Below are 13,612 nucleotides of genomic sequence, written 5' to 3' on the forward strand. Positions count from 1 at the left end.
AGAAGTGGTTTACCCAAACAGCCCAAACTTTTGCTGGCCCTGGGAGTGGGGGAATCAGATCAGGTCAGCCTCTGATTTCCTCTGCCTTCACAGAAAAGGCAAGTATGCAAAGAAGTAAGATGAGATTTGGCTTCTTGCAGAGAACAGCAGATAATTTAGCGAGATTAAACGACAGCCTCGTCTCCCTTCTCGCGCAGAGAAACCATCTCCACCCGGCTGGGCAGGAACCTGGCTCTGCTGGAATGATGCTGCTTGAGCGCCTCTCTGTGGCTCTGAGCCCCTCTTCCTCCCTCACAGCCTTCTCTATCCATCAACTGATCTTTTTACCTTTCTTTTACATTTTTTAAAATACAGAGCCAAATTGCTCCTATTATACCCTGGCAGCACCGCTGAGTTCACTGAACTTGGCACTGAGCTAGGAGCTGGCCCAGCCAGAATTCACAGTTTCATCTTTTGATGGTGAGATATATATATATATGTATATATGATAACACTCAAGGCCTTTCAGTAGTTTCCAGCAGCAGAACAGCTGAAATTGGAACAGACCCACAGCTGCCCAGGGCTGTAGAGTGACCGGGAATGAAAGCGTAGCTGCCAAGGGCATTGTCTCTGAATAAGCAGTCAGGTGCCTGTGTTTGTCTCCAGAACATGCTGTGGAGCTCAGCACAGAGCTCCATCACCAACACACATGTCAACACACTGATCATGCCAATTTTTCTGTATCCCTCGAAGAAGCAGGAAACAAATGGTCCCCCGCTGAAATCATGAGTTAAAACAAAGGCTCTTCATCAGCCTCCTGCAGCTGCTTGTTGTTTTCCTTTCTCTGTGGGGCCTGCCAGCTCCTGGTTATCTTGGCCAAGCACGATTAGAATCTTAGAGCAAATTCGAACTGCAAACAAACAAGTACATCTTGAGAGGAATGCACAGAAACTGGTGGATGCACAGTACGTCTAACCCTTCAGCAGATCCTGTCCTGCCTCTTCTGATGCCAGGAAAGTCCTGCTCCTCTTCTGGATGGAAAGCAGATGGGCTAGGATTAATGGCACAGATCCCCAGGCCCGTTATATTTGCACAAATAGCAAGAACTAGACCCAATGCTGTTCAAGGGGCCACATATCAGTTGTGCTGGCTTTCTGCAGCATGAGAAGCAATGTAGGAATAGGAATTCCTGCCCTGAGTCATCCCCTATGCCTGGCTACGGCAGAAGGTCTATTGTTCCTGAAAGTACCATAGAAACAAAATAATTAAGCTGTATGGCCACCACAGCAAGAACAGAAGGAAGGATCAGGGATTGCTCCTTGTTCACTTCAGTGCTGACCCAGGTGGCTTGGTTTAAACAGGAATTGAGGGTGGTTTTTGGGCTTACCCACCTGACTTCGAACTGAGGCAGATGGCAAGAGCTCACACAGCCCAGTCCCAATATCCATAACAATCAGATGAGCTGTGAAGCTGTAATCTGTGGCAGATGGAAAATGACAGCACAAAAGCTTTTACTACAGCCCTCAGAGCCTTCACGAAGGTAGCAAATAGGAAGGTTCAATTCAAATATCTTGTCCTTCTCCAGAGCAAAGACAGGCATGTGAGACTGTGAAACAAATGAAATGCTTCTCCCTTTTCCTACCTCCCCAACAGAGTGGCTGACTTTATTTCCAGGGGATTAGCTGAAAGCTCTCATCAAAACTTGGCCCAAAACAAGACAACTTGCTGTAAAAAACTGAAATGGGACCTTGGCATAGGAGCATCTACACAGCTCACTCTGTGCCGAATCCCTGGCACCTTGCATTGATGCACTCCTGTACTTTGGGGGAGGCACTAGAGAGAGACCTGGGGGAAAAAAGCCCTCTCCCATGCACACAGATTGGAGTAGTTCCTGGGAGATTTGTCAGATTCTTTGTGGGTTAGGCAATCATCCTGGAAGCATGATCAGTTGTAAAAATACTGAAGCTTTCTCATAGGGTTTCCAGGCTGTAATCCTAAGTGGTCTTATCCCAAAACTTCCTGCTTTGAAGCCAAAAGAAACAACTGCAGAACATCCTGTGTCAGGCCTGTCACACTCTGCAGTGTCACTTCTGCTTAGCACTGCTATGCTTTGGGGGATGACAGACACCTCCACAGCCAATTTGCTGCCTCCTTTGAAAGGACCAGGTCTCTGGTTAAACACAAGGATGCTGCTGGCTGCCCATCAGGGTAGGAGCTGAAAATGAGACCCACTGGTGAGCTCCAGCAACACAAAGACAGAAAATCAGAGTCTGAAGAAATGCCAGTCATATGAAGAGCAAGAGACTTTTAATGGAGAAAAGACTTTATTAAGGTCCTCTGTATTATTGTAACATACCAGATTGCTCTGATGCTCCAGGTCGCTGGGAGAGAGATGATTGGAATAGAGTGTCTATCAAAATGTCAGTGCTGGATCATGAGCCTGGCCCCCAGGATGCAAGGCTGGCTACTGCTTCTTCTCTCCCTTCACTTTCTCTCTCTCATTGTCCATGGCAGCTGCTTGTGCCTGCAGACAATCCCAGTATTCCTGCTCCTCCATTTCCAGCAGTACCTGCTGCCTAAAAAGGGGAAACAAGGGTGGTTAAAACAAAAACAGTCCCTGACATTCCCCCAGTGCTCAGACAACTCCCCCAAGGGCCCCTGGGGCTCACTACCAATTAAGCAGTTCTACTTCTTGTGTCTGAAAAACCTCGGTGATCCCCTCATGCCAATCAACACTCAAGTTTACTGTTCCTGACAGCAAGGACCTCTGAATTTCTGTTGTCTGTAGATGTCTGTAGACACAGGTCACAGTGCAGTTGTATTTGCACTGCTCTGGCTTCAGCTCTCAGTTCCCAGGGAGCAAGATATTCTGGAGGTGATGTCTGCCCGGTTTTCTGGTATAAGGCAGACAAGGGTCTCCTCTCCTCTCCAGGAGGAACAGAACTGGTGGCTGGTAGCATAGGATAGCACTTTTCTGCACTTAACTAACCAGACAACTCCACAGGATTCACCCTGGAGACAAGGAATTAGGGAAGGCTGCCAGGTAATATGTGCTATAAGGTCACACCTGCACCCACCTGTCCCGTTTCAATTTGGAGAATTAAGGCATAGTGAAAAGAAGATGCAAAATGTTGACATGGATCAAGCGCCGGGTTCCCAAGAGAATTCAAGGCAAAGGACCCCAAAAAGAGGTGTCACAGCGCCATCTAACGACAGCATCGACGCAATGCATCATCCCCGAGGCTGCCGGGGACCACCTCGAACCGAGGAATCTCCGACACAAACCTATGTAAACATCACACGAACCCGGGAATGCAGGGGAAGAGAGAGGTACAAAGAGATCCCAGCTCTACCTGGGAGATCAAAGGGATCAAAAGGAATATGCAAACACGTGAGGATCATATTCCCTGACAAACTTGCACAAACTTTTGCACAAAAACACATTAGAACTTGCAAGCCCTCTCTACCTGGAAGGACAAGCCTGCTCCAGGCATCCTGACTTACAGCTGAAGCTGTCTAGGAAGGACAGAAGGGAGAGGAGGAAGGGTTCTGGGTGGCTGTCAGGAATCCAGCTGCCTGTACACCAACCTCACTCAGACACAAATCTGTCACAGCACTCAGAACAACCCAGAAGCTCCAGGGTGAGACCTTGCATGAACTCAGCAACACCACAGCTTACAATAATGCAGGTGCACTTACCTCTCTGGCAGAAAGTGAAACCTATCACGTAAGAAAATGTTACATCTCTCAATCCACTTCAGCTCCTGCAAAGATTTGAGAGACAAATCTGGTTTCTTTGGGAAAGCCTCCTTCAGTGGGCAGGAATTGAAGTCAAAAAGGAAGATGGTGCTCTGAGCGGCTTTGCTTTGGGCCAATTCATCTTCCTGCTGCTGCTCATCTCCTGGACAGAAACAAGAAGAGTTAGCTACTGCATCAGGAGTCATCCAACAAGAACTACCAAGGATCAGTGCACAGCTGAATGCGCCCAGTGATGGTGTATCTGTGAGCACCCAAAGGTATCACCCACCTCGAAGCAGCAGGCAGCAGTTCATACTGTCCACTGTGAACACTGGCTGCCAGGGGGGTGCTACAGCATGAGAAGGTGGAGTGCAGAAGCAGTAAACAGTCTGTGATGTGTCAGTGTTCATCAGGGACACTGTGCCATCCCAGGAGAAGATCAGGACCTGAAGCACCAAAATTGACTCGTAGGTGTAAAAGAAGTGAGAAACATTTTCTGTAAAGTTCATGGGATGACATTCAGGACCTCATATCCCCAACTATGATGCTGTTTTCTTTGCCTGTCCCACAGTCATAGGGCCACAGCAGATCAAAAACAGGCCTAGCAGGGAACTTGGACTGAAAATGCTGAAGGTTGGGATTAGAAAAGGGCAACAGAATACATTAGAAATGAGCCAGATCCAGCCTTCTGCATGGCTGCTATGGTGAGTGGCTTTTAGTCCTTTCCTTCTCATGCCTGAAAACTTTCTGAGGCCACTTGAAAGGTCTGGCTGGACTTGTGTTCCTCCCCAGGATGCCCTCTCATATTTGACCCTGATGCCTGAAACTTCATGGCTGAACCCTTTCACCTCCCAGCTGGACCTGTCCATGTGCACCTCAGTGGCCAGTTAGAGGACATGGGTGCAAGGGGATACTGAGTAACACCATGGAAGATAATTCCTGTGAGCATTACCAGCTACACACAGACCTGTAACAGGTGCAGGAAGTCTTCATGCTAAAAATATTTGGAGGCTTGGAAAGGATGTGAGGGAAGAACTGTATCTGATTGCCCTTGTCTTTATCTTCTAGGCACCCAGTTACCATCCTTGCTGGAAACAAGATCCCAGCACAGCTGGACATGTATTCCCACCCAGTTGTTAAGAGAGCTGGCAGTAATACTCACTGCACTGGGGAAGGCCAGGACAGGCACCACTGCACTGATAGTAAGATTTGGATTTTCAGGCCTGTAAAAGAGACACAGCTTTATGCTGCTATTGCATGTACCTGGCACGTACTGAGAAGCTGTGATAATGACAGTGGCAGTTTTCAGCATGCTGGGTGGCCTAAAGTCCCAACAAAGCCCCTTCCCTCTAGAGACAAAGCCTGTCTCATCCCAGGCAGGAACCCCCGAGGCCCACCCCTGTGCAAACCTGCCTAGGAACTACATTGGAGATACAAATGCCATGGAGGCATGAATCCAGAGTCTTCAGAGCAATAGCTTTCCTTCTCCTCAAACCAAGGGGATAAGTGAACCCAAAAATGATAGAAAGATGGCAAGAAATGTTTATTCTGACTTCTAGGGGGAAGTTACTCTGTTAAGGGCAGAAGAGAGAAGAAAAAAATTCCCCTGGGTACCTGGCACAGATACAAATACTTCACCGTGAGCCCTGGAGCTGTGCTAGAAGTATTTGTGTTCTGGTGCACAGAAGAACCCGGAAACACCCTTAATTCTGGCAAACCACCAGATTTTAGCACTAGCAAAACCGCACTTGCTGCTGACAGCAGCATGGCAGAGCCATCTGGGTAAGAGCAGTAGGAAGCTCTCTACTCCAGAGAAATCTGGGGCTCCCTGTTAGACCTGACCACTATAACCATGGCTGAAGTGAGGTCTGTCAGAGTCTACCTCACCTGTCTGCCAGGAGTGTGATGCTGGACTTCCCAGCCCGGGGTGCTTTCACCAAATAGAAAGAGCTGTCTGTACACAGCACTAGAAGCTGTATGATGGGACAGACAGGATCTGCACCAGGACAGACAGGATCTGTACCAGGTGTCTCATCACTGGCAGCTGCAGAGCCACACAGAAAGTGGATACTACGGATGAAACGTTCCTCTAGAATGGCAGTCACAGACAGTGGGTATCCTGAGGAAGGAAGAAAAAAGGAACTGGTAATTTATCCAAGCAAAGCTTAGTTTGGAGTGTGGCCCACTCAGAGGGAGAACAAGCAGATGGCAGAAGAAGATTCTTCTGCCAGGAGAGTCCCTGCATCATGGCAGGATGACACCAGCACTGATGGCAGCCTGAACTGTGATGACACAACACTCTCAAAGATGACCTGAGAGTGCAGTGGCAAAGCAGTGACCGTCACTGTCTCACAGCCTCGAGGAAAGACTGTGACCAGTCCTTGCTGCAGCAGTTCCAGGCCATGCCTTGCCCTGGATGGGTTCTGAAAAGGCCAGGGCAGTCATTCTGTGCTGGCAACTTCTGGCCAAGCATCCAATGGACAACTGAATCCAAACTACTTCCAGATTTGCTTGTAGACTCACTACCAGCCCCTAATTTACACTAAGTCTGAGCCTCAAACTCCTAGGCAAAGACCTAATTTATCGACAGTGATCCCAATATACAGTCCTAAAGGGCAAGCTCACCTAGGTGTTTATCCCAGATAGTTATTGTTGCATCTTCACCTGCCAGTGCCAGGTACCTGGAGCAGGAACTGACAGCCGAGCATGCAATTGGAGCAGCACATGGCCACACAACATCAGGCATCAGATCAGAATCTAAACAGAGTGGCATGAAGAGAGACGACGTGAGAAGGTGCAGAACATTCCCTCACATGGTACTAACATCCATTTTCCCCATTAAACATGCACCATTCTGCAGCCTCCTGCCAGAGTGGCTTCACTAAAAACACTTCCAGCCTGTGCAACACTGAGCCCCACAATCCAAATGCCAGCCTAACCCACAAGATATGAGTCAGCTCTCCTCCCAATTCCTCATTTCCCTGAATCATGAAGACCTGGCAGAATGACAGCCATTGGCCACAGAACACTCCCACTCCCCACAGAGTGCTCTGCTAGAAAAAGCAAAACATTCTTACCTGCTTTCCCCTTGAGAGAATGGTTAAGTAAGTACAAGCAGAAATTATGGTTTCCATCCCAATGCACACCGATGCCAACTGGAATATCTGGTACAGAGAAGGGGATGACAAAAAGAGAAGAAGACTGGGGACAAAGAAAGGAACAATCCAGGACACCAAAACACCATTAGAAAGCTCTCATTAGAGCTTTCATAGTTCCCCTGAGAGAAGCTCTGCTCCCACAGAAACTAAACCAGAATAACCTCTCCTCTGTCATTTTTACCTTGACTATATGCCTTCTTTTTCATTTTTTGGGGGGGGCTTGCTTGGTGTTTTTTTCAGGGGGGAGGTAGTGGGAGTTTTTTAAACTACGGAGATTCTTACCCCATGCTGATAACTGACTTATAAGTCTTAGAGCTGACAGTTTTACCAAGGCCTATGTCCTTGGAGATGGAATTTACAGAGTGGATGCAAGCCAGACCCACTGAGCTCTCACTGGAGCTCAGTGTCATGCAACGACCGTGCTTCACAGATTAACAGCTTTTTGTCCATTTGGATTACCTGGCTGTACTTCCATTTCTGGTCCCATCAGGATCCGGCTAGGCAGGAGGAAATGAAAGGTAGCATGTCTGAAAAAAGGAAGAAATACATGTAAAAGAAAGGCTTTGATAAGTAGGCAGCACTGTGACAAGCCCTGGCATGGCTCCAGCCCCCTGCCCTGAAGCCTTGGGATGAAGGAAGCAAAGCTAAGACAGGGGCTTCCATCTATGAGTGCCCAGTGCCCTGTGTGGATGACTCGTGGACTGAAATCCTGGTTGGTGCTCCCACTCACCTGGGGATCTCCTCCTTGGTCACGCCCTGACCCTCCAGATACTCCCGGTAAGTGCTACAGAAGATTGCTTCGTGCAGCTCCCACTGGGAATCCTTGATTAGGTGGTTGTACCCCAAGCCAAGCATGCTGTCATCATCCACTTCCTTCAAGGCATCCAAAGGGTCTTTAAAACTAGTGCCTGCATTGGGAACACAGAGGGAAAAGGCACAGCCCTGGAGAAGCAGACACCATGAAGGTATTTGGGGCTGGCATTGTCTTCAAGCACAGAGGACACACTTTATCTTCAGTAGGACTTTCCACATCTCTAGTCCATTTTCCAGTATTTGAAGGCAGGGATTAGGGGAAGACTTCTGAGGATCCTGCTCACCTTGCCTTTCTGTGGCATTTTCCCAGCATAAAGTCTGTCCCCTCCCCATCCTTGGCATTTTTCTATAAATCCAGGACTCAGTGATGAACTAGGGGTACTGCTAGGATCTAGGAAGCAGCCTCCTCCCTCTCCAATGACACTGAAGCCAAGGGTGTAATGACACCCACTCTGAGATACCCTGAAGTATTTTGTGCTGGCAAAGGTGACATGTGAGATAGTCTGGTAGGAGGCAACTCCCACTACAGGATTACATGTAGTTAGAAAGACAGGTCAGGAAAGGACCAGGGAGGAGGTTACTGAAACTTTCTGACCTGTTCTGTATTTATAGGGGCCATGATTCCTTTGCCACCTGAAACGGGCTGCAGGCTGCACATACAGAATCAGTCCTGACCTGTAATGGGTTTGGGTGGCCTCACTGTCAGCAGCAGCACTGGGAGATCCAGCTCTACATCAGCTTGGATTGCAGACACGGGAAGCTCCTGCAACAGAAAAGTGCCCGCCTGAGAACTGTGTTGTGTGCTACACTGATGAGTTTCACCTGTCCATGGGAATCAAATGCTTCCTAAGATTTAGGAAAAACTCCTTTGTGTATGCAAAGGTTGGCTGGCACCATCTGGGAGATACAGGGTTTAGGCTCATTCTTCAGGATAAAATACAGAAGCTCCATGGAGGTCACTACATTTTCAGCTACATTACTAAGGATGTCTTGCCCAGACTCCTGTCTTTGTGCCATCTCTGAATTATTCCTATTGCAGCACAGGCCTGTGTGAGTCAGAGCAATGTTCAGAAAATAAAGGGGAAAAAAAGAAAAAAAAAAGAAGCAGGACTAAAGGTTGAAGAGTGTCTGCTGAAAGCAAGAACCAGATTTTACTTCACAGAGCCCAGGACTGGAGGAGGTCACATATATGCTTGGCTGGGAATAGAAAATTGTAACAGGGGGCCAACACCAGTGTGTGCTCACCACCATCACCACCCCACACACATTGACATTGGGCTAAACAAAAAAGGTTTGGCTTAGTAATCAGACATGTCTGAGAAGGAAGGGGCAGGAACTTGGGTAGTTTACATGGAATCAGCAAAGAGGGAATGCCTGAGTGTTTGGTTTTGGCTTGGCTAAGTTAAGTGGGGTGTTTGTCCTAAAGACAAGGCTGAGAAGCAGTTCCCTCTTAAATGTCCAGACAAGTCTTTGCTGAAGGAAGAGGAAAGAGTTAGGAGGCAGCTATCCCAGGGGGTTAGTTCAAGGTGCTGGGCAGGAGGTGTCTGTGTGCTGAGAGGTGAAATCCAGCAGGGTGAAAGTGAGAAAGGGGAGGGTTAAGCACTGACTCAGCACTTAAAATTCCCTGTGACAGCTCAGGGATGGTCACTGAGGCCAGTGACCATCTCTGCAGAACCATCTCCACGTAGATCCTGAGTTTTCTGGCAAAGAACCAGAGGTAACAGTGGTTCGTGCACACAGGCAGAGGCTCTGCCCTGCTCAGGTGGGTGAGGCCGTGACCCCACCAGGCTCCTCTTGCATGTAATCTAAAACACAAACCCTGCTTCAGGGCCAGACTCCCAAACAGAGGCATCCTGCCTGATCCCCACTCCTCTTCACCTTCCCCCAGTAACATAAGGGAGAAGCCCTGTGGGAATACCCTTACACAGGGCCCCCTCAGATGGAGCAATACTGCTCAGAAATGAGCTGCCAGTTTCAGGGAGGGGCAGCAGGAACACTAACCCTGGGACCAGGGAAATCTCTTTGGAAAGCCTGTCTTGGGAGAGTAAACATGTCCCAGTAGCACAGAGGCCTTATGAAACGTGGGATGGGTGGCTGCAGCAGCTGCAGAGACACACACACATCATCCCCTTGGGCCAATAGGAGTGTTCAGGCTGTGTCTTGCTGTCACTGTCTGCAGCAGCAAGGCTTGGGGGAAGACCTGTGGGCAAAAAGGTGTAAGAGAAAATAGCACAGAGAGAGATGGAACTGTTTTGTACCTCAGATAAGCAGCTTGACCTCCTCTCACTGCAAGCCAGCCCTTCTGCAGCTCCTGAGTTTTTTTCCATCTCTCTCAGCCAGGAATCCTTAGGCAATTGGTAGATCTCCAGCCAAGCTTTTGTGCTGTCTGCATTGGGAAAGCATGTTAAGCAATTGGAAATGAGGAGAAAAGGTCTTTCAGGCAAGCAGCCTCTGTTATCTTATATTCTTATAAAAAGATTTGTGCATTTTTTGAAATGTAAAGTCTCTGTGAACTCCATGCAGCCCACCTCTTCTCCCACTTAGTGCTTGACATGCTTGACTGAGACTGATAGCTCAGCTCAACTCCTCAAGGTCCCACATCCACCAAAGAAACTCCATGAAGCTACTAAGTCAAGAATCTGACTTGTAGCCTCTGAGTAGTAGACTAGAAAGTAGAAATGGAGACATGGTCTCATATTAGTTCTCTGTGGATGCTACATGTGTCATTCTCAGCATGTGTCCAGGCAGATTCCACCAAACATGGGGTCAGAAATCCTGCCTGCCATGGATTCAGCTGCCATGAAACAGAAGAATGTTGTAGCAAGGAGTTTCTTGTAGTGTTTTTAGAGGTTCTCTATGTTCTCTGGCCTATGTTTGCAGAGAAAATTCTTCAGGTCTACCTACATCTTTCCAGTGTAAAAGTGAGCCATAGCAAGCCAGAGGAAGAACTGAGTTTGGTACTTCTGGAGGGAGGGTAACCTGCTTTCACTGAGTCTCCTGGGAGCTGGGGACTGCACTGAGCAGCTCCAAACAGCTTACTTTTGGGATCAGTCTGATCCACACCAAGGAGGGGACACGGAGGGGCACGGGCAGCTCTCTAAGCTGGAGGAGGAACTGGGAGAGTTATAACACCGTCCCTGGGTACCCACACCACTTGCAGCATTTTAAAAACATTGCTGCTGCCCCTCTGTTAGACCACAAGAGTCTCCAAACACAGCACGTTCCTGCACTTGCCTTGCAGCAGGATTCCTGCATAATCACCTCCTCGGGACAGCACCTCCTCCACACAAGTGCTTCGCTGGCTGATATCCTCCTGCCAAGGAAAAACAGGCTGGCATCAAAGCAAGATCACTGATTCAGAGAGCTCCATGGCCTTACACGGTTCTCCACAGGCTGAAGGCCAGGCAGATTGTTGGAAGAACAAGAATAAATATTGGGCAGCAGTCTTGGAGTGCTGCTGCCTATGAATAAATTTCTGAGGGCAATTAGTACTCCTCATGATTGATTACTTCCCAGCCTGTGCCCAGAGTCTACGGAATTAGCTCAGCACTTACCACTTCATTCAGGATTTTAACGAGCAGGAAGCTTTGCTTGTGAAAGCAGAAGAGCCAGACAAGCCCTGAAATAGAAATACAGAAGTATCAGGAGGAGGGAGAGAAAAGTGAATGAATGTTAGCCGCACTCTTGGGAGATGGATGTTACAACATGTGCAGGAGAGTGAACAGGGCTACATTATTTCCTGGGCCCAAGGAACAATATCTCACTGTTTCCAGCACTAAACCTATGCTGGCTTCCTTATGCCAGCACCAGTAAAGATTTGATTGTGTACAGAGATGGATAAGCCAGTCTGAAAAGTGTTTCCACCAGAACTGATGAGTTTCAGATGAACCAACAAACTATTACAGGTGCAGGACCAGGTCACAGGCAGCGGGTCATACCGAGCCTTTTAGTTCTTTCTGTCCAGCCCAAGATGTTCCTAAATTTTACTGTGCTTGATCCTCAGTTCTGCACCTGCCTCTGCTGCTCCAGAGAGGCCACCAAACCCACACCTTCTGCTAATCACCCCGTCACCCTACAATCTGTTAGCTGTCTAACGCCCTCTTTAAAGGGCTTTCTAGGAAACCTGTCAGCCACCCTAATGTTCCTCCTGATCCAGCAGTCTTCTGTAGTGCAGCTGCCAATTCAGCTCCAGAGCACAGTTATCCCCAGCCAGGGCAAGGAAATCCACGTCACACTAACCCATTTCATCCACAGCAAGCAGGACATGGCACTCGTTCCCCAAATCCAAGGCATGGACGGCACAGATCTCTGTCTTGGCTGCATCCCAAGCACAGACATCCTTGAAGTCACACGTGTTGAAGGCAGCCAGACCCTCGGACAGACCAACAAAGACGTATTTTCCAGACACTGCAAGGCAATTGGCTCTTTCAGTTACCTACCAAGAAACAGAAAAGGTGAGTGTACCCGACTGCCTTCTCAGTGGAGGACACCTCAGCCATGCTAATGATATATTCCTGGCCTTTTCACCAGAAAATGCTGATTTCTTCCACAAGGGAAAAACTTGGATACATTCTTTCCCCAGAAAAGCAGGGGAGGGTCTCTCATCTCTGTCACAGAGATTGGCCTGTGGTAGGAAAGAGGAAGTTTTCTCCCACCTTTCCCCTTCCCACAAACAGAAGGGGCTTTAAAGGCCAAGAACTCAGGAGCACTCAGCCTTTCCATTCTAGAGCAGGGATGTGATGGGATGCTGAACTCCCCCAGGCAATCACAGAACACCAGCAGACACCAGTGTATCCTCCTGGACACCCCCACATAATCATGGGGAAGGCAGTACTGTCATTCTGCTCACGGTGCTGGAGTATTCACCACAACACAGAGCTGAGCTTGCCCACTTGTGTGCTACCGACTAATTACTTTCTCCTCAGCAAACAAGGGTGGAGCCAGCCTGGGAAGCAAAAGGTGAATTTAGTGTTTAATACCTGCTTCTCTCTTTCCAGAGAGGTGTGATAGTCGAGTGGGAAGCAGAACCTGTCAGACAAGCTTAGAAGCTGCCGGCTTTTAAAGAGAACCAGTGAGACAGTGGTGGATTCTGAGGAAGGTCATGAACAGAAGAGTGACAAAATCTGCTGTGGTGGTTAATGCTATCTCTGCTGTGAGAGGCTCTGTACCTGGAATTCAGCTGTAGGGAAGCACTTCTTGGGCTGGACCTTTCGTTTTTGTGCTTCTCGGAGCGTCTCCCTTCTTTCAATGATTTCCATAGCACTCTCAAAAACCTGCATCACCAGTTTGTTGATCATCCTGAAGGGCTGCGGCAATGCATCACGCTCTCGATCAGGATCCAGCAGGAAGAAATCTTCCTCATCCTTTGGCCAGTCGTTTTCAGATGGTGGGGGAATCCCCAGGGGATACTTCCATGTATTCACAGCCATGGTTCTCCCCTTCCAGATGCAAAATGCACCACGGATGCAGGAATCACCCTGGATGCAGAAGAAGGAAGGGGATACCTTCAATACTTTCTTTCATGAGGTAATGGGGGAAAAGATGATTAATGATGTCTAAGGGGGGTTCCTTTCAGTGTTGATAGCCAGAGCAGCCCTGTTCTATACAGCTCATTTCTCCTTGTATCAGCTCTGTTACCCGGGGGTTTTGTCCTGCTCTGGCGATCTCAGCCACACAGGGATCTGCAGGCTGCCCACAGGGAAAGGGAGCCTAAAAACTTTGTCACGAGCTCGTGTAAGAATTATGACAAAGCATTCAAAAACAGTAGCTTGTTCTTCATTAACGGACTTATTCGGCCTGGGTAAAATCCCAACAATTAACTTGGAAAGCAGGTGTTCCCACTGGAAGTTTTATACCTCATTTCCAAGACACAGGCTGGGTTTGAGCTTCACCTCTGCGGCGGGGCCGTGCTCACGCGGACCCAC

General features: G+C 48.5%; 2 protein-coding genes across 3 annotated transcripts in view; one reads left to right on the forward strand and one right to left on the reverse strand.

Annotated features, from left to right (window-relative positions):
• Positions 1-2,290: 2,290 nt before the first annotated feature.
• On the reverse strand, positions 2,291-13,142 carry WDR93 (WD repeat domain 93). Of its 2 annotated transcripts, none has more exons than XM_008640142.2 (15): positions 12,857-13,142; positions 11,928-12,123; positions 11,243-11,307; positions 10,923-11,001; positions 9,947-10,074; positions 8,364-8,451; positions 7,606-7,783; positions 7,335-7,402; positions 6,795-6,881; positions 6,343-6,474; positions 5,605-5,836; positions 4,880-4,940; positions 4,007-4,163; positions 3,679-3,880; positions 2,291-2,555 (listed from the first exon to the last, which is right to left on the reverse strand). In XM_008640142.2, the coding sequence occupies exons 1-15, from the start codon at positions 13,115-13,117 to the stop codon at positions 2,444-2,446; spliced, it is 2,046 nt and encodes a 681-aa protein (XP_008638364.1). In that variant the 5' UTR covers positions 13,118-13,142; the 3' UTR covers positions 2,291-2,443. The 2 variants fall into 2 exon arrangements, with proteins under 2 accessions (XP_008638364.1, XP_017598167.1); XM_017742678.1 differs by having other exon boundaries at positions 4,007-4,181.
• The window catches only part of PEX11A (peroxisomal biogenesis factor 11 alpha), a 6,030-nt gene continuing 5,487 nt past the window's right edge, over positions 13,070-13,612 (forward strand). The window contains exon 1 of the mRNA XM_017742679.1: positions 13,070-13,214. Coding sequence (XP_017598168.1) covers positions 13,072-13,214 — 143 coding nt within the window. The 5' untranslated portion in view covers positions 13,070-13,071. The remainder of the gene's footprint in view (positions 13,215-13,612) is intronic.

This window comes from Corvus brachyrhynchos, unplaced genomic scaffold, assembly GCF_000691975.1.
Source record: "Corvus brachyrhynchos isolate BGI_N302 unplaced genomic scaffold, ASM69197v1 scaffold97, whole genome shotgun sequence".
NCBI classification, from domain to species: domain Eukaryota; kingdom Metazoa; phylum Chordata; class Aves; order Passeriformes; family Corvidae; genus Corvus; species Corvus brachyrhynchos.

What these genes read in the sequence shown, in the direction of transcription:
- WDR93 (XM_017742678.1), bottom strand. Translation starts at nt 13,117, where the DNA reads ATGGCTGTGAATACATGGAAGTATCCCCTGGGGATTCCCCCACCATCT. An exon ending in TTAAAATCCTGAATGAAGTG is followed by an intron (nt 11,002 to 11,242) that starts GTAAGTGCTGAG and finishes TTTCCTTGGCAG; the next exon opens with GAGGATATCAGCCAGCGAAG. An exon ending in GGTCAAGCTGCTTATCTGAG is followed by an intron (nt 8,452 to 9,946) that starts GTACAAAACAGT and finishes TTTCTGTTGCAG; the next exon opens with GAGCTTCCCGTGTCTGCAAT.